Consider the following 18,628-nt stretch of genomic DNA (forward strand, 5'->3'; position numbering starts at 1 on the left):
GAGGTCGACTGATTATTGGATGAGCCGATTATCAGCACTGATATTTGGGAATTTGACAGATATTGGTATTGACATTTTTCGCATTTCGACAGGCCGATGATTTAGGCTCAGATGCAGCCGAGCTTCTCTCTCCCTCTCTTCTCTCGCTCTGTCTCGCCCCGCCCCGCGCCTCTTAATTGAATAAGCGACTGGGAGCAGTACCACTGAAGCAGGGAAAATAACAGTAGAGCGGAGTAGACCGCCTGAGACTGCTGATAATATTGAGATTGTAAAAGGTCTGTGGTAGAAAAGCGTGTATGTGATTAAAGTGTTAAAAAAAAAAGTTTCGTTAACTTGGTTCGGGGAGGCACGTAAAGGTGGAGACTGATATATTAGCTCTTATCATAACATTAGTTCGTCAATCAAGCGAGTGTGTTTGTGATTGGAAAAGAGCATAAAAATTGGAGGGCTAGGTAATTCATCAATCTGTCTCTAAAACAGGAATGCTAACACTTTTATAATCGGGAGCTCCGTTGAAATTTCGATGCATTTTTTAATCTAAGTCATGGCAAATGTAATGACATTTTTATTTATTAATTGTAAAAATAAAATCAGGGAGATATTTAATTCATTTATGTACCTTTAAACGAGTTGCCACTAAGCCTAACTTTATTTCTTGCACTGTTAGTATTTGGTTTAAGTGAAATATTAGTTATGTTAGTTGTTGAAATTCTAATGTATTTACTGTAAAACGTTTCAGAGAGCTACTATAGTTTTATTTCAATTCATAACAAATATGATTTATTTTTGCATTACTATAACATTTTTATGCCAATTTTAAAGCTAGTTCAGCAAATGACTATCGGCTTTAAATATCAGTTATTGACCTTCTCTTAATACTAATAGTCGATATAAGCCCTAAAAAAAAAACATATTTCGATCCTTAATAAGTTGTTCATTCTGTCATTGCTCAAATGTTTTGCTTGCGAGTGCTTTTAATAGCAAATTTGAACAGTCATCGTTGTACGAGCTTGTCGTTTGCTGAGTCGACAGCATGTGAGCAACCTCTTTTTCCTCATGATCTCCTTACATAAGTCCAAATCTTTACAGGCCGATGAATCATTCATATTTTCAAAAACAATGGCTGAAAAAAGTAGGTTTAGAAGGTCTCGTACAGGTCAAGTATGCAATTACGAAGAATTAAGAACGTTGTGTTCTTGAGCAAAGTGCTAAAAGGAGCTTGAGTTGGACTAAATGTTCATAAATAACTTGCAGAATTAAGGCAGATAAAAGTTCCTCGGAAATAATTCTGAGTCTACATTCGATATTAAAAAAGGTTTCCATTTTATTCATCAAACAAGACTCTTATTTAAATACTGTACAAACATGTTGAAAATCTGACCCGTGTCCTCTGTCGGGTGCATCTTGCTGTAGCTGATGAACTGCCTGCGGAATTTGCGCAGCTCGGCCATGTTGACGCTCCTGGTAAGCTCGATGTTGGAAATATGGTTAAGGAACTTTTGTTTAGTCATTGCCAAACCTGAGTAGATAGGCACTTGGTTGGTTGCACTGCAAAAATGACATTCAGCTCATTTTAAAGCCCCAGTGTGTAATTTTTGACCACTAAATGGCATTGTATTGTCTAATACATATAAATACTAGTGCCACAGAGCACAGCGGAGCAGCAATATTATCATCTTATTGAGCAGAGCATAGATCATTTTTCTCATTAAAAAATAACATGTTCCACTAATATGAAAAATGTTTATTTAAAATGAGCACAAAATGAATAGTTTCTACCAAGGTTAGAAACAAATGCTTACAAAAACTGTCATGACAATAAATATTGATTTTGTATATTTTAAGAAATACTTTCTACCAAGTTTTCTAGCAATAATAGAAAATAAATACTGAAATTGAGCAATACAAAGTAAAATCTGATTGATAAGACAAATTTGTTTGTGTATACATTTTCTCATTTTACAATGGAGACAATTAAAAAATATATTCAAAATGAGAATAAAAACAGGAAAGTTAGGAATTCACTTTCCTCTATTTAGCAGAAAATTAAAAATAGGTCAAAATTCGCGACTTCATGAAATATTATCTAACAAGTTAAAATTAGCAGAACAATAAATTATTTTGCACATTTTAAGAAATATTCTCTTTGAATTTTTCTTGCAATAATAAAAACACACTGAAAATGTGCTGCTCAGTTTATATTTTACTAAAAAAAAAAACAAGAAATCACTAAACATATATTTAAAATGAGAAAAAATTATTCTACCCATGGAGTAGGAATATTCTTTTTAGTTTAGTCCCAGAGAAAAAAGAAAAAAGCTCAAGATTAGTGTTAATGCAAAAAAAAAATCAATAGGATTATGACAAATAATTACTAATACTAATACTAAAAATGAGCAGCACAAAATACAATATGCTCGATAGGACACATTTTCATATTAACACATTTACATTTTCCTATTTGACAAAAAAAAACCTAAAGAAAATCTCTGAAAAAGTATATACAGAACATGAAAAAAAATCCTGCCATGTGGCAAGAATTTATTTATTTGCAGGTGACGACTGAAAAAAGGTCAAAAACAACAAATAAGCAAAATAATTTCTAAAAATATAATAAAATATTATATACAAAAAAATTGTTTATTCCAAAGACATGCATTTCAGGTGAATTGGCCGGTCCAAAATTGTCCCTAGGTGTGAATGAGCGAGTGAGTTGTCTGTCCCTGTGTGCCCTGCGATTGGCTGGCAACCAGTTCAGGGTGTCCCCTGCCCACTGCCCGATGTTTGCTGGGATGGGCTCCAGCCCCCCGCGACCCTACTGAGGATAAGCGGTACGGCTGATGAGATGAGATGATGAGATGAAAATTGGTTAAGTATACATTTTTTTTATCTTACTGGAAAAAAAGAAATAAAGTGTACTTTCAAATTCCTGCCATAGTAAGTTTGTTTTATTGCAGATCAAATAAGTATTTTATATTAAAGGCCTGAAGTATCTATCTATCTATCTATCTAAATAAAAAATGTGATATGCAATCAGTGATGGATGAGTCTGAGTTTTATTGCTCCCAACAAAATCCACTTAAAAGTGTATTTGCTCTATAAATGGCTCAACCTTTTAAGGTAGAGACTATTAGCTGAGATCAATTGAGTTGTGTTTCATTGCCCGTCGTTAATCAATTCCACTTTATTCGCAGAGCCTTCAGAGAAACCACCTAATAACCAACACATCTCTCCCACAGTAGGTGAGCTTTAAAAATCACTGAAACGTCAGTATTCAACTAATATTTGATCTCCCCCGTATACAAAAAAAATGTGACTTGTTTAAAAAAAAAAAAAGGATATTTTTTCTGTTGCTCCTGGAATCGAGATGTGATCACCAGGAACACTTGTCTTCTGTGCATTAAAAATGGCCTAAAAAGGGAAGGAAATAGACAGGGGGAAAAAAATTAATTAGTGTTAACGCCATCAAAAATATAGTGGAACAAATTTCGCAATACAGACGCTGCCCTACCGACGAACGAGAAAAGTTCCGGACAATCGTTCATAATTTGAATTTGTCAGTAAGTTGCTTCAGTGCTATATTTTGTATGTTTAAGGTTTATATATGTACGTTTACGGCTTGTATAAGTAACCTGTATTTTTTTTGTGAAAAATAGGCAATTAATAAAATAATATGCTCTATAAAGATAAATAAAGTAAAGTTTAACTTACTTTTGGAAGATGGGCTTTAAGAGTTAGGCGATTTCCTCCTCCTTGGTAGAGAGTGGACTCAAAAAGGTATTCTGACCATTTTCTCAACCCCATCAAGCGTTCTTATTCCACTTTCATTTCAAAAGAAACAGCTCGCCTCTTCTTTACACTTCACACCAACCATATTGAATAGATGCACGGGATATTAAACAATAAAAATGTCAAAATTCTTAACATGCTGGAGACGCAGTATAGCATGTTTACGCACAGACTTGGAAGAGGAAGCTGGATTTCTTCTTCGGGGTCGATAATGGGTGACCTCTCACAGCACCACACGCTAGTAGTGGCGGAAAGAAGTACTACAGTAATGTCCAGTACCCGGAAAAAGGTTTACACAATACAAAATTTAACTTTCAGCAATGTCCGGATAATTTTCAGCATCCCGAAGAAAAAGTTCATATCTACCGTTTTTCGTAAATCAAATGGTCGTAAGTAGGGGAGCGTCTGTACTACATTCCTGCTCTGTTAACAGCAGACATCAGCTAAATCAGTTTAAAGTAGTGGACCGTCTACACTAATCTAAGTCCAGGCTACACAGTTTCTATCCTTCTGTTTCTCCACTGTATGACCGATGTAAATGTCTGAAAGTTCACTATCCCATGCATTTTGGTCCTGCCCCTCTCTGACTGCATTCTGGTCCAAAATATTTGACTGGTTTTCTAAGGCCTATGACAAACTCCTACAACCAGAAGCGGATCTAACCATTTTCAGCTGTTCACAGTTAACAGAAGGCCTTCCTGTAGCTACACAGCATTCACTGATGCTGGGAATGAATGTTGCTAAAAGATGGATACCGGCAGAGTGGAAGTCACCCATTTCTCCTTCATTTCAGGGCTGGGTGGCTGACATGCTGTCGGTAATTCAGATGGAAAGACTTGAGATTTCTGAGGACCGGCCCAGACAGGAAATTTCAGACAATCTCTGAGCCATTTCTCACCTACCTGGACAAAGCTACGGTTGAGGTTTTTGAGTTTTTCCTTGCCCTCATGGAGGTTTTAGATCAGAGGATCATTAGTTTGCAATAGTCTGTGGACTGTGCAGCCCTTTGAGACTCTTTGTGATTAAGGGCTATAAACTTGACTTGACTGAAAAATGAATGTATACCCAATCTTCCGCTCATAGAGGATCTATTGTAGCCTATATGGCATTACATGTGAGCACTGTGGAATGTAGCAGCTGTTTTATTCTTTAAATGTCTGTTACATTTTTAATCATTTTCTCATGGCACGATTAATAGTTTTACTTAGAATTCTCTTAAATAAGGTTTGTTGGAAATTAAACACTGTGGCACTTGTTGCTATGCCAAGTTTAAAAGAACAAACAGAAGGCCTTTAAGCTAACAGGATTCACTTTGAGAGTGCCACTTTAATTACTGACATTCACCATCATTAGTCTATGATTCATCCATTGAAATACTCACTCAGTGGATCATTTAGCACTTTTGTTGTAAAACACAAGAACAAGCAATTAAGAAGCCAGCCAGAGAGCAACGTGAAAGCCCAAGTGTCACGTTTAAAATAGCTGGGTGTTTTTTTTTAAATTTTTCACCCCAACACATTGGCATCCCAGTTACTAATAATGATACCAATTAACATGTCACCTCACGTTAATCAATAGATCCACTTCAAACTTTGATCAATGCCGTTTGGTGTAAATACAAAAAGTAATAATAACCAATGTGTTGTGTTTACCTGATGAGTTTAGTAAATGCTTTCTTGAACGCGTGATAATATTAGTTTATTAATTAATTCTGAGCCATTATCCTATGGTGAAGAAAAATCGCAAACCTGTTCAACACAAACCCTTACTTGTGGTCAGCAATGAGTTAAGATGAGCCATTGATTACTAAACACAAAACATACCATTAACACTTCCTGCGTGGTCTTGTCGAGCTCGTATAAAAAGTTTGCAGAGGACAATGGTTGCTGCAAAGATAGGCAACATAAAATTAGTTTATATCAATAAAATAATGTAAGAAAACAAGAGATTATATAATAATAATAATAATAATTTCCTTTGTATTGTCATTCTTTGTAACAATGTACACAGAACGAAATGTCGATACATCTGACCCGTTGTAGCGAGTCGATGCAGCCGCAGCCAGAGGGCGCCGCCAATATACCAATTAGGTATGTCTTGGTCGAGGCGCGAACCAGCGACCTCCCAGTCTCAAAGCAGGCACACTATATACAAACACCTGATCATGGATTTTTTTTTTTGCCAGATCATCTTACATTTTGAGTGGACTGGTTGGGTGGCGGAGCTTTTCGTTTGAAGAGCGCGTCGCTAATGGCTTCCATGGGAAGCATGTCGTCTTGAAGGATGTTAAAAAGTGGACTGTCCCACCGGTTTCTGGAATCTGGTGCTTCAAACCGCAGAATTAATGCATCTAGGCTAAAGAGAAGATTGGCAATGTCAATATTTTTAGATTGCGTCCGTTTTTTTATTACCTTTTGTATTCACCTACATTTCTTGTGTGTACTGCTCCTCTGCAACTCTGCTGCTGTTCCACTCTGAACTCACATCATCTGACGTCAAACAATAAACCTTTTAAAAAAAAAAAAGTCCACCTGTCATCCGGCAATGTTTTTAATTCCAGATTGGCTTTGATGTGTACTTACCAGGCAGTGTGGCGTCTGTGCATGTTTTATGAGACAGAAAAGCTCATATCGGTACCCTGAAATGTATCACAAAGGTTTTTAAAGGTAAAGTCACTAATGTGTAAGATTGTGATATTTGTAGTCTAAATCAGCAAATTAAAATTTTAATTAAGACTATGATTAAGCTATTGCTGTTACCTTTGATGTAGTTTAAGGAATCCAAAATAACAATGTCATCCTTGTTGACTTTCCTGAACAATGAGGTAAAATTAAAAATGTTAAAGGACAGATAGAACAAAAAAAATATATACCAGAACACCAACCTCTCCACTTCAGCTTTCAGTGCAGCTCTGACCTGTTTTTCCTTTTGAGAATCTGCAAAATAAAAGTTGACATTATTTTGGATTCCATTTTTAGATACTCCCACGAAAGCATTGTCACTTTGTAGACAATCACACGAATATAATTTTTAAATGAAAATGCATATGCAGCCATATAACATAGCAGTGGTGTCAAGTCTAGTCATGTTTATTTCTATAGCTCTTAATCACAAAAAGTTTCAAAGGGCTGTACAGACACTGTGGAATACCCTGATCTGAAATCTACATGAGGGCAAGGAAAAACACAAAAAGCTCAGCATGACAAAAATGAAGAAACCTTGAGAAGGCGCCACAAATTCCCAGGCTTTTTAGTTCTTTTTGTCATTTTTACAACTCTTAGTATATTTTCTAACCTCTCTGTACTTTCTGGTACATTTGAATGTTTTTCATACTATCAAGTTAAAAATAAAATTAAAAGATTTTCATGTTTCATACATAAGGCGTACCAGATTACTAAGAACATGAAATTGAGACTACAGTAAGAGTGTGCAAGTACCGTATTAAGACAATGCATAAATATGTACCTCTGGCTGAAGTGCGGTGAAGTGAGAAATATTTTGAAAGACATCAAGTCGTGGTAGGTTTAAGTCAAGTCAAGTTTATTTGTATAGCCCTTAACCACAAGGAGTCTCAAAGGGCTGCACAGTCCTCAGACTATTGGAAACTTGTGTAATAACATGACTATTATTACACGATCCTCTGATCTAAAACCTACATGAGGGCAAAGAAAAAAAAAAAACCTCAACATGAGGAAAACGAAGAGAGAAGGGACCGCACGTGAGGTAATCCCCCTTCTCGGATGACTCTAACAGATCTTGCAATAACCAACAACACACAGGTATTGTCAACATGAAATATTGGGCACTGGCTTTTACTTTGAAAAACAATGATCACATTGTTTGAACATTATATCCTACGTTGGGGACAAGACAAACATGTATTGACCCGTACGATTATGAGATTAGTAACTACATTCAGGAGGTTAAAGGTGAAAATTTGTGGTTATTGTAAAAAATAAAATAAAATTAAAAAAAATCCTCTTTCAAGCATACATTTTTTAAGCATTTTACTGGGTAACTCATGCAATACACGTAATGGACAGTGATAGCGTAATCAGACTACATTAAAAATACCATCAACTTAATTTCCTGTACCACAAAAACATATCCATGATGTGCATCGAAAAGTAAGTGCACGCACAACTTAATGAAACACTTACTAGGCTAACAGCTACACAAAAATGATTACGTTTTATGGCATTTTGTTGGTAATCAAATGTTCGTATTCGATGACAGTTAGCTTCAGCTAGCTTAACTTGCCTGCATACACGGCGTTTTTCTCAACGCCCAAGGGCGAGTCTCCTACAATGTGAACCTTTCTGTCGGTGTTTTGTTCAAAATACACTTTTAATTCTTCTGCCCGTTTCGTTTTACCGCTACACGGATAACCACAAATAACTATTAGAGGCATGGCTTGTTATTTTGATGTTGAAACAGCAATACGAAGCTCTCTCCGTCATGTTTTAACCATGACCCGGAAGTGAAAATAAACGGTGACCAATAGGCAGCTAGAAAGGCAAAATATGTCCAAATATAAATAAATAGCGCTTCCATTTAAATGAAGAGTTATTATTTATTATATGTCTTACACTAAATAATACCATAAAAATAGTTGAGACACTCGCGGGCACCAAGTAGAACCATAAGAACACCTTTGGTCCGGTTCTGTTAGTGATGAGCACCTGCAATTTTCTAGATTAGATTTTTAACTGGCATGAGAAATCAGTGACATGATCAGTATTTTCAAATACATTATTAATTCTTCCAAAATAATTTTCAATAAATGACCTTTAATTTATTTCAAGATGGTCTTGTCATTTAAAATGCCAATTACGTGTTCTTTGCAAACATATTGTACAGTGCTTACAAAGGAATTTCAAAACAGGATCTAATAAAAATCAAATATGTATATACCAATATTCAAAAAGGAAAGACTGTGTACACATATGTACATTTTTTGATGATTCTGTGTTGTAAACCATTCAGTACACTTTTTCAAGGCAGGTGTTTTGGTGCAGGGGCACTCATATTCTTTTTAGCATACTTACAAAATGGCCAAATCAAAATGATCTACCTTCCTCAAAAATGTTTTTAATTCAAGAGCAGTCTAGCATCAAACAACACGTAAAGGTTTTGGTGTGTCTGTACGTGCTGAGAAACCCTGGAAGTGTTTGACTTTACAACTGAAAAAATGCAAAAAATATTCACAGGTTTAAAGTAATCTACAGATAGTCTGGTCAGAGTATGTACTGCAAGGGGCTTAGTCGGCTTTCTAATATACAGTACATCTGTTCTCTTACAATTGTTGGTATTTTGTTGAGACCATTAAGATGTGTCATCATTATTCTGTAGAAATTGTAAGTTTAAAACGTTAATATTTGTTTTTCAAATTTTCCTTGTGGGGAATGGTGCTGTATTATGGCTTTGACTTGAATATGTCTTCCGTGCAAGGAAAAACATCAAAAAGGGGTAAGCATTTAAGATTCAGCTACTCCTTTTGGGCACAAGTTAATGGATATATTATCATATTGAACATCTGTTTATGGGCGGCATGGCAGTAAGCGCGCAGACCCACAGAGCAGGGGTTAAGGGTTCGCAGCCTTCCCGTGTGGAGCTTGCATGTTCTCCCTGTGCTTGCGTGGGTTTCCTCCCACATTCTACATTAATTTGCCGGTCCGAATTGTCCCCAGGTATAAATGAGCGAGTGTGTTGTCTGTCTCTGTGTGCCCTGTGACTGGCTGGCAAGCAATCCAGGGTGTCCCCACTGCCCGATGATAGCTGGGGTGATCTCAAGCACCCCCGCGACCCTACTGAGGATAATAATGGATAGATCGATGTTCATTTTTTTTTGTGTGCAAATATTTTTTGTTTCTGTCAGTAAATTGTTGATGCGTTTTTTTGTGCGTTTGTTGGTTGGAACCTCTAATTATTAGGGTGGTAGGGGCACCATTTCCTGTGATAATATTAGTTTATTAATTAATTCTGTGGTGTGTCTTGGGCAAGTACAGCCTGGTGGGGGCCATCCCTCTCCAGGCCAGCATGCCGTGCCTAGATAAAGCCCGAATCACTCACTCAGTCACTCACAAATTATACATTTGAGATACTGCCAGTGTTCAAAGAAAATAATATTTATTTCTACATTATGTCACCTGGGGGAAATAAATCAAACACCAGTTGTTACAATGAGATGCCTTTGCCACAAAAAGTAAAATAAATACACATTACTACAAATACCTTTCTAGATATCACAATACTTTGCTAGTATACACCATGTTGAGCTAGGAGAGTGCAATGCAGGGAATTAAATCTACGTTGTATGCATACACATCCGTCTTGGGGGCAAAGGTTGAATGTAGTTTTCCTTCAGCAGGTGGTTTCCTCCTTTTCTGAAAGCAATAAACATCAATGAAGAGCAGTCATGAAAAACATAACTGGGGCAATACCACCATAAAGTGCCTCTTTGAAAGTAGCCTACTCATTCAAGTTCTTGTTCGCACTAGTATGATTATTTTTGGCTTTTAAAAATGGCTTTAGTTCGTTGTGCATCTGTTTGATTCGTTGTTTACAATTTGGCAAAGGTACGCCCTGCTCTGCAAATGACAATGTGGATTTAAGGTTGTTTGTATTTCAGCATGTTTTCAATCACTTGATGAACAGTCTTTTGTTTAAAGAAAAATATCCAGCATATCATGGTGGAATATGAAAAAAGAAAACCCTGATAAACTAGAAATGCAACAAATCAAAATTGATTTGTGTGGCACTTTTCAGATGATTTGCAACTCAAAGAGCTGTATGAAAACATTTGATGTACTATAAAAAAATGTCCCACCTCCTTTCCTCACACAAAAACCCGAAATGCAAAATACACACACAAAATTACAATACAATTTCAAAAATATAATAAAATAAAAAGTAAGGTAAAGTAAAATAAAAAAAACTTAAACGCCAATGTACAAAAAAAAAAGGAAAAAAAAATAAAAAAAAAAAAACAAAAAACAAAATCAAATCAAATTAAATAAAAAAAAAACAATACAAAATAAAAAAGTAAAGGAAAATAAAATAAAACAACGTGAAACGCTCACAGAAATAATAATCGAATAAAAAAACAAAAATTTGAAAAAAATAAAAGACCAAGCAAGGTCAAATAAAACCACACAAAACACAAAAACATAATTTTAAATTAAAGAAGAACAAACATAAATAAAAAAAAATCAAGTAAAATAAAATAAAATAGAACTACCCGATAAGACAAATACACTAACGGGTAGAAAAAACAAAACAAAAAAATAAGGTAAAATAAAATGAATACAATTAAATAAAATATAAAAATAAATACCGGTACAAATAAATAAAATGAAAGGAAATAAAATTTTAAAAATACAATTATGGCAAGCCAACAGAATCTGGAGATTTGAACGGCACCTTATAGAAATATTGACGCTTTAAAAAATTCTCAACTGACATGTCTTGTGGCCAATCTGGGGTTTGATTATGAAGATGCTCCGAAAGGCTTTCATGGTGTCATCTGCTCCTTTAATGACTTTCATCCCCTCAGTGGAAGACTCCACAAGGGAACCATCCGCCACACTTTTTTTACCCATGAAGTGACCTAAATCAACACAAGAGGATGTTACTTTAAAATATATATTAAAAAAAAAAGATTAAATTGAGATCAAAACTCTTACCTGTTGCCCACATGGCTCCTGATCTGGGGTGCATCTTCATCCTCAGATTTCTAATCCCCGTGTTTCTCATTTTATTTAAATGAAGCGTCCTAGATGAGGTCATGGCGACGTATGACACGAGGATGACACAAAACAGGAGCCCTGCTCTTTGAATGGACTTGCCTTTCATCCTTCCTAAGCGTCGTTATCACTCTATTCAAACGTATTTGCACGTTTTCCCCTTTGGGGTTGTTGAGGAGCAGTTATAGTGAGGAAGGATGGGCCTAATATTCTAATGGAATGAAGTCACTGCACTGGTGATTTGTTTTTGAGTCACGACCAACCTAATAGGGGTCCTATACAAAAGCTGCCTCAAACATTCCATCATTTCGTTAAGGACAAAATTGTAGCCATAAATAACCTACATATTTACATTTCAAGAGTGGCACTCAAATGTCTGCAGGACTAAAATAGCTAACATTAAAAAAGGGTAAATATATAAATAAAAAGTGAACAAACACATACTGTACATGAAATGGAAATTCAGGTATCATACACAAATGTATTAGAATAAAACTAAACTTCACATGTATAGATACATACAATAATAAAACAATCAAAATATAAAAGAGTAAATGCATGAATTAAATACTAATCAGTGAATAAGAACTCTCTGCTCTTCTGTGTATTTAGTTGTCCTATTGGCTAATTGGTTAGTCTCGTGTGCCAGAGCCGTGAGATATTGTCTAATGTGCCGTAAGAAATATCCGATTGTTCAGTGTTGATTTTTTTCCCAATGATCAGCTGTAACTGTAACATTCATCCATATCAGTAGGTGGCAGATTACATTTTAAAATATTCTTTGATATACTAATAATCTGCTCATGAGGTACCCCAGTATAATTTACTTTTTTAATAAAGACGGTTAAGATTGCACTGCAACGAATAATAAAATATATAAAAATATACATGAATAAAATGTGCGTCCCTCAGAGATTTTTGCTCATTTTAATTGACAATTTTGTTATTTTTTATAGAAACACAAAAATAAAAAAATGGAACTTGAAAAACAGGTTAAGAGAATATTGTAAAATCAAAAATGACCAATTATTTACCAAAATGAAAAACTTGTATTGACCACGAATGATAAAAAACACTTTACACTTTTAAATAATCATTTAAAACAGAAATAATAAATGAAAATGGTGTCAGACTTTTTTAAATATTTTGGATGCAGTGTCCCTCAAGATGTTTTTAAAGAAAAAACGGTGCCTTGGCTCAAAATAGGTTATGAAACCATGGGTTAATCAGTAAAAGCATGGATCGACGATGTATTTGGACACGCTTAAGACCGGCCCTCATTTAAACAAGATTTTATGCCAACATCACATCTGCTTTGGTAAATAAATATACATGAAAGGGGAGCTTGCATTTGTATTTGTTTTTGTCTTGATTTCCACATTTATTTTCATGTATTGAATTTCATTATTGTCATTGACGCGTATGTATGTATTTATAAATATTATTTGCATTTTTTCTTTATTTGATGAAAAAATTCAATTTTTTTTCACTTTTTTTATTGTTTGATTGTGTCAGTTTTGGTCCTTTATCAAAAGAAAAATGAAACAAATTTAGTACTGTATTACAAGCAGCAATTTATTTAGAGTTTGGGTAAACAACACTGAGGCACACAGGCCACTGCATGCGGAATTATGTCGGTAGACAAACTTTATGTGTACAGGCGATAAAAGGTAAAAACATTTTTAAAAAACTCAGACATTTAGCACAAAATCATGCAGGTCAGCCTGAGCAGAAGCATGCCACCGTTTAGGGATGCAGAGAAAGAGCAGGAAAAATGATGAACTCAAATAGCTCTAAAAACAAAGTTCCACAAGTCAATATGACTCAGTAGTCCCCAATATGGTTCAGAAAATAAATTTATAAAATTCAATATTGTAGGATAATACACAATCTGCATTGCACTGAGATTACCTGCGACTCCTCTGCAAGTTTAACAATCACTGCCGTTTTTACCAGGGAGGTAGTTAAATGTTCAACTCATGAAAACTAACAGTCCGAGCAAGGAGTCCCTTATTTCTTTTTTTCTTTTTTTTTCGCGATTACAATGCGTATGGTCGTGCACGGTTACTTTACCCTGATTTTGATATGCCAGAACTAGCGTGCCTCCAAAAAAATCTTTTTGTGGCATCTTGAGGTATTAAAAATACTGCTAAACCTCACATTCATCGGCCGTCCCTAACTCCTCCCACACATGCATTAATTTAAATTTAAAAAATATAAAAACAATACTTATACAGTGAAAGTAATTGTTTACTCTTGCCAGTTATTATTACTGCTCTTAAATAATGAATGTATAAAAAGATGAGCCCAAATTTCATTTCCTATATACTAAAATTTAAAGGGGCAGTGTATATTATTAAGTGCCTCTTATTGATAAAAAAATATATATAAAAAACAGTATCACATTAAATAATAAGCAAAATAGATGGACTATCATATAAACGTGCAATTTTTTAAATACTCGTAGTTGGAGAAACTAGTATTTGTTTTACATAACATGAGCCTCATCTAAAGGAAGCCGTAAAGTAAAGTGGTGCGTTTTGGTCACAGTCTCCGTAATTTAGATTCGGCCTAGTGCCTTTTAAAATCGTTTTTTCAGTTGAGCCCGCAGAGCACCATATAGCCCCATAAGACCACCTCAGTTATGATTCCTAAAAATATATTATGGGTCATTTTGTTTTTTTAGGAAATGTTGATTTCTAACTGGCATAAAGTTTAATGGTTGACTGAGCGTATTTTAACCTTTAATAATTACAACCTGGTAATAACAAAGTAACAACATATTAATTATTAACATGTTATTCTAGAAATGCATATTGAACTGGTAGCCCCTTTGAGCTAATCAGTAAAAAACAAGTAGCTCCCAGCTTCGAAAGGCGACCCGCTCTACACCAGGGGTCGGGAATGTTTTTTATCAACTTATTTATTTTTTCTATATCTTTGAAAACAAAATTCAACAAAACTGCCAAACCCGCTTTCCAGACAAAGGATAATTCTTCAGCACATATTATTTCACTGTGTGACATTTGATCAGATCTATGAAATAACAATAATGCAACCTGTGTCACATATCAATATAAATATACCACCTAAAATTTAGTCTCCCTTCCGCAGTCACTTTAAGGTCCTTTTGACTGTCAGTTTTGTCCTAAATAATGGTTTCAAAACAAGGTGTGAGCAAAGGTATTTTGTAAAAAATGTCACAAAATACTGCAAATGAGGGGCCTGTGTATAGCTATACTACTTCCGGCGCCGTCACGAATGGCAGCCACTCCAGCAGCTCCCGTGTTATTTTCGCTACTTTTGTGATTTATTGTTTTTTTGCTTACTTTTTCAGTGGCTGCCTTGCAACACTTGTAGCGCTTTGGATTACTTTCTATCCTATGGATATGGGTTTTAACGCGCAAAAATACGTATATTCAAGAAATCTACTCCTCGACCTGAAGAATTCTCGAGCCGGCGCGGTCCCCCATTTACCTAACGAGGTGAGGCGACCCTACCGGGGTTGCAGAGCCGGTGCTAAGGTAAAGGCTAAGCGGCAAGGGGCGAAGTGGCGATATAAGCCCACGGTACAGTCCATAATCATGGGGAATGTCAACTCCCTACCAAATAAGATCGACGAACTGGCTGTGCTTGTGAAAGACATCAAAGCATACAGGGAGTGCAGCTTGCTTTGCTTTACGGAAACGTGGCTCACGTCTAGCATCCCGGACGCTAACATCGCGCTAACCGGCTTCTGCGCTGTTCGGGCTGACAGAGGCACAAAAGTCAGTGGGAAGCGCAAAGGGGGGGGACTGGCTATCTACGTGTACACGAGGTGGTGTAACCCCGGGCATGTAAAGACAAAGCTTTCTATCTGCTGCCGTGATGTCGAACTTTTGGCCATAAGTCTGCGTCCCTATTACATGCCCAGAGAGTTCGGACACGCCATTGCTGTCATTGTTTACATCCCACCGCGCGCTGATGCGGAAGTAGCATGTGACGTCATCCACTCCGCGGTGGCAAAGCTACAAACACATCACCCGGAGGCTGCAATGTTAATCTCTGGGGACTTCAACCACGTGACTCTTGATAAGACACTGCCCTCTTTCGTCCAGTATGTGGACTGCAAGCCCAGGGGAAAAAGGACTATTGACCTTCTGTATGCAAATATCAAAAATGCATACAGTGCAAAACCACTGCCTGCCCTTGGAAAAGGAGACCACAACTTCATTCTGCTTAAACCACAGTACAAACCAAAAGTGAGGAGGCTACCAACAACCACACGCTCTTTTAGAAAATGGTCCACCGAGGCAGAGCAGGCTCTGAGAGACTGCTTTGGACGTACGGACTGGGATGTCCTGTTAGGGTCCAGCAGTGGGGACATTGAGGATATGGCAAACTGCACTACTGACTACATTAATTTCTGCATGGACAATGTTGTTCCTATAAAGACTGTACGCTGCTATGCCAATAACAAGCCCTGGATCACGAGCGACATCAAGTGCCTTCTGAACCAAAAGAAGAGGGCCTTTAAAAATGGTGATCAGCAGGAGCTAAAACGAGTACAGAAGGAGCTCAAAGTCCAGCTCCAGAAAGGGAAGGAGCAGTACAGGAGGAAGATGGAGAAAAAGCTGCAGAACAACAACATGCAGGAGGTGTGGGAAGGGATGAAAACAATTACTGGCTGCAGCACCAAGCAGGGTGTGGCTGTGGATATAGATGTGGGGCGAGTCAACCAGTTGAACAACTTTTTCAACAGGTTTGACCACTCCGCCTCATCCTCACCCCTGAGTACTGCAGCTGTCCTTCCCCCTCCCCCTCTGGACACTAGCATTGAAGAAATCCCCCCACTAAAAATAACTTCAGCCCAGGTGTGTGGAGAGCTGAGAAGGCTGCGAACCAGCAAGGCAGCTGGTCCAGATGGAGTATCCCCCCGACTGCTGAAAGCCTGTGCGTCCGAGCTGGGAGACCCTCTACAGCGCATCTTCAACCTGAGCCTTGAACAGGTTAGGGTCCCTCAGCTGTGGAAAACATCCTGCATCATCCCAGTCCCAAATAAATCAAGACCTGAGGAACTCAACGACTTCAGGCCGGTCGCCCTGACATCACATGTGATGAAAACCATGGAGTGGTTGCTGCTGCACCACCTGAGGCTACAGGTCCGTCACGCCATCGACCCACTGCAATTTGCTTACCAGGAGAAAGTGGGAGTGGAGGATGCTATAGTATACATGTTACACCGATCTAGACCTAAGATTTATGGCCCGAGCCCGAACCCGAACCCGAGGCAATTTCGGGCCGGGTCGGGCCTGAAATGTCAGTCATACGGTCGGGTCGGGTTCGGTCCTGCTTTTTTTTTTTTTTTTTTTTTTTTTTTTTGAATTAATTAATAATTATAAATATATGTTCATTAAAAATATATACTTAAACTATGTATGGATACTAGACCAAGGAATACTTGTTATAAAATAAATAATTTGGATAAAACGGAGAAGGAGCTGTAATTGCTTTTAACGGAGCCAGAGCATGCTCTGCTCTGTGCACGTGACGTGACGTGAATGCTGTCCTCTTAATAATCTTCCCCTCCGCAAATTCGCGTGATTTTGGCCTGGTATCCCCGATATGGAGTCGGACCAACAAGAAGTTAAGGATAAACTCAAGAGAGGAGAACTGACGAGGAAAACGCACTCTGGTAAGAGTGAAGTGTGGAGCAATTTCAAATTGATAGTAGAAAATGATACAGAGACTTGCGTTGGCTTCGCTGAGTGTCAATGTGGCAATTTGCTCGCATACGATAGCAAAAAGACTGGGACCTCGACGCTGATCAGACATTTAAAAAGCTGTCCTGGCAAAAGTAATGAACGTCAGACATCTATATTATCATTCGTCCCAAAGACAGTCCCTCTTCGCGCTAAGCAAGCCATCACAGACAAGTGTGTAGACTTTTGCTGTCGAGACCTCAGACCCTTCTCAGTAGTTAGTGGCGAAGGTTTCAAATGTCTGGCCCAAGAATTAATCAATGTTGGGTCAACTTTTGGCCGTGCACCTGTCGACTCAGTTCTGCCCCACTACACCACGGTGTCAAAGGCGTGCACCGAGAAGGCTGAGGTGAAAAGGAGCGTGTTAATTGAGCGCGTAAAGAAAGCTCTGGCAAATGGGTGTGGCGTTGCCATGAGTACCGACATGTGGACGGATGACTTCAGAAAGATGAGTTATCTTGCTATAACGTGTCACTTTGTTGGAACGGACTTCAACTTGGTTGGAAAAACCCTCACCACTGCTTTATTTCCAGCAGAAGACGCCAAAACGGGCAAGAACATACGGAGAGAACTGGTCCGGCTTCTGGTCACTAAATTTGGTTTGAAACCGTCATATTTAGCCAGAATAGTGTGGGTTACAGATCAGGGCAGCAACATGGTGAAAGCGTTGGAGGACCCCTACAAACGCCTCGCGTGCCTTGACCATGTGTTAAACACTGTACTCAAACATGGGCTGGACAAGGACGCACTGTCTGAAAACGCACCCGAGATTGGGGAGACCATAAGCGCAGCCAAGAGTGTTGTCCGGTTCACCAAACAGTCTGGTTTGGCAGCACAGCTGTCAAAAACAGTGCTGCAGATGGGCGACACCAGATTTAGCACCGTTTATTTGACCCTCAAGTCTGTGCAGGAGATCTATACTGAGCTGTGTGAGAAGCTGCAGTTACGTGGAGAGGAGGGGCGCATGGACAACATTGCGCCAGACGTGTTGGATTTTCTGATCTCCTTTCTAGAGCCTTTTTATACAGCACAACGTGAGCTGGGAGGAGATAAATATACCACATTGAATTTAGTTTGCCTCTGGAATGAGAAGCTGAGAAAGCACTGCCAACCCAGTTCTACAGATAATCCCGAGCAGGCGTTTGTGCGCCACAGGCATTCTGAATTTTTGGATCAAAAAATCAAAATACATATTTTGCACAAAGTTGCACTGTTCCTGTGGCCGACCTTCAATAAACTCAAAATGATGACACCGACAGAAGTGTCAGAGGTGCATCAACATGTCCGCACACTCCTGGAAGAAGATGAAGGATCTTCATCTTCAGAAGCCAACCCTATGCCTATGGAAAACGA

At 37.8% G+C, this 18,628-nt stretch overlaps 1 protein-coding gene and 1 long non-coding RNA gene across 2 annotated transcripts; both read right to left on the reverse strand.

The window, feature by feature from the left end:
- Positions 1-1,299: 1,299 nt before the first annotated feature.
- Positions 1,300-8,275, reverse strand: kti12 (KTI12 chromatin associated homolog). The gene is made up of 9 exons (XM_088340258.1): positions 8,050-8,275; positions 6,674-6,725; positions 6,549-6,601; positions 6,372-6,427; positions 6,218-6,297; positions 5,985-6,144; positions 5,613-5,675; positions 3,341-3,411; positions 1,300-1,473 (listed from the first exon to the last, which is right to left on the reverse strand). The coding sequence occupies exons 1-9, from the start codon at positions 8,198-8,200 to the stop codon at positions 1,332-1,334; spliced, it is 828 nt and encodes a 275-aa protein (XP_088196384.1). The 5' UTR covers positions 8,201-8,275; the 3' UTR covers positions 1,300-1,331.
- A 1,626-nt stretch (positions 8,276-9,901) lies between these two features.
- Positions 9,902-11,994, reverse strand: LOC148362738 (uncharacterized). Its single transcript, XR_015850821.1, has 3 exons — positions 11,475-11,994; positions 11,252-11,398; positions 9,902-10,175 (listed from the first exon to the last, which is right to left on the reverse strand). It is a non-coding gene; the product is annotated as an uncharacterized LOC148362738 (long non-coding RNA).
- Positions 11,995-18,628: the final 6,634 nt, after the last annotated feature.

Source organism: Urocampus carinirostris, chromosome 7, assembly GCF_059441175.1.
Source record: "Urocampus carinirostris isolate Australia breed hairy pipefish chromosome 7, RoL_Ucar_1.0, whole genome shotgun sequence".
Lineage (NCBI taxonomy): Eukaryota > Metazoa > Chordata > Actinopteri > Syngnathiformes > Syngnathidae > Urocampus > Urocampus carinirostris.

What these genes read in the sequence shown, in the direction of transcription:
- kti12 (XM_088340258.1), bottom strand. Translation starts at nt 8,200, where the DNA reads ATGCCTCTAATAGTTATTTGTGGTTATCCGTGTAGCGGTAAAACGAAA. An exon ending in CACAGACGCCACACTGCCTG is followed by an intron (nt 6,298 to 6,371) that starts GTAAGTACACAT and finishes TTTTTTTAAAAG; the next exon opens with GTTTATTGTTTGACGTCAGA. An exon ending in CCAACCAGTCCACTCAAAAT is followed by an intron (nt 5,676 to 5,984) that starts GTAAGATGATCT and finishes CTATCTTTGCAG; the next exon opens with CAACCATTGTCCTCTGCAAA.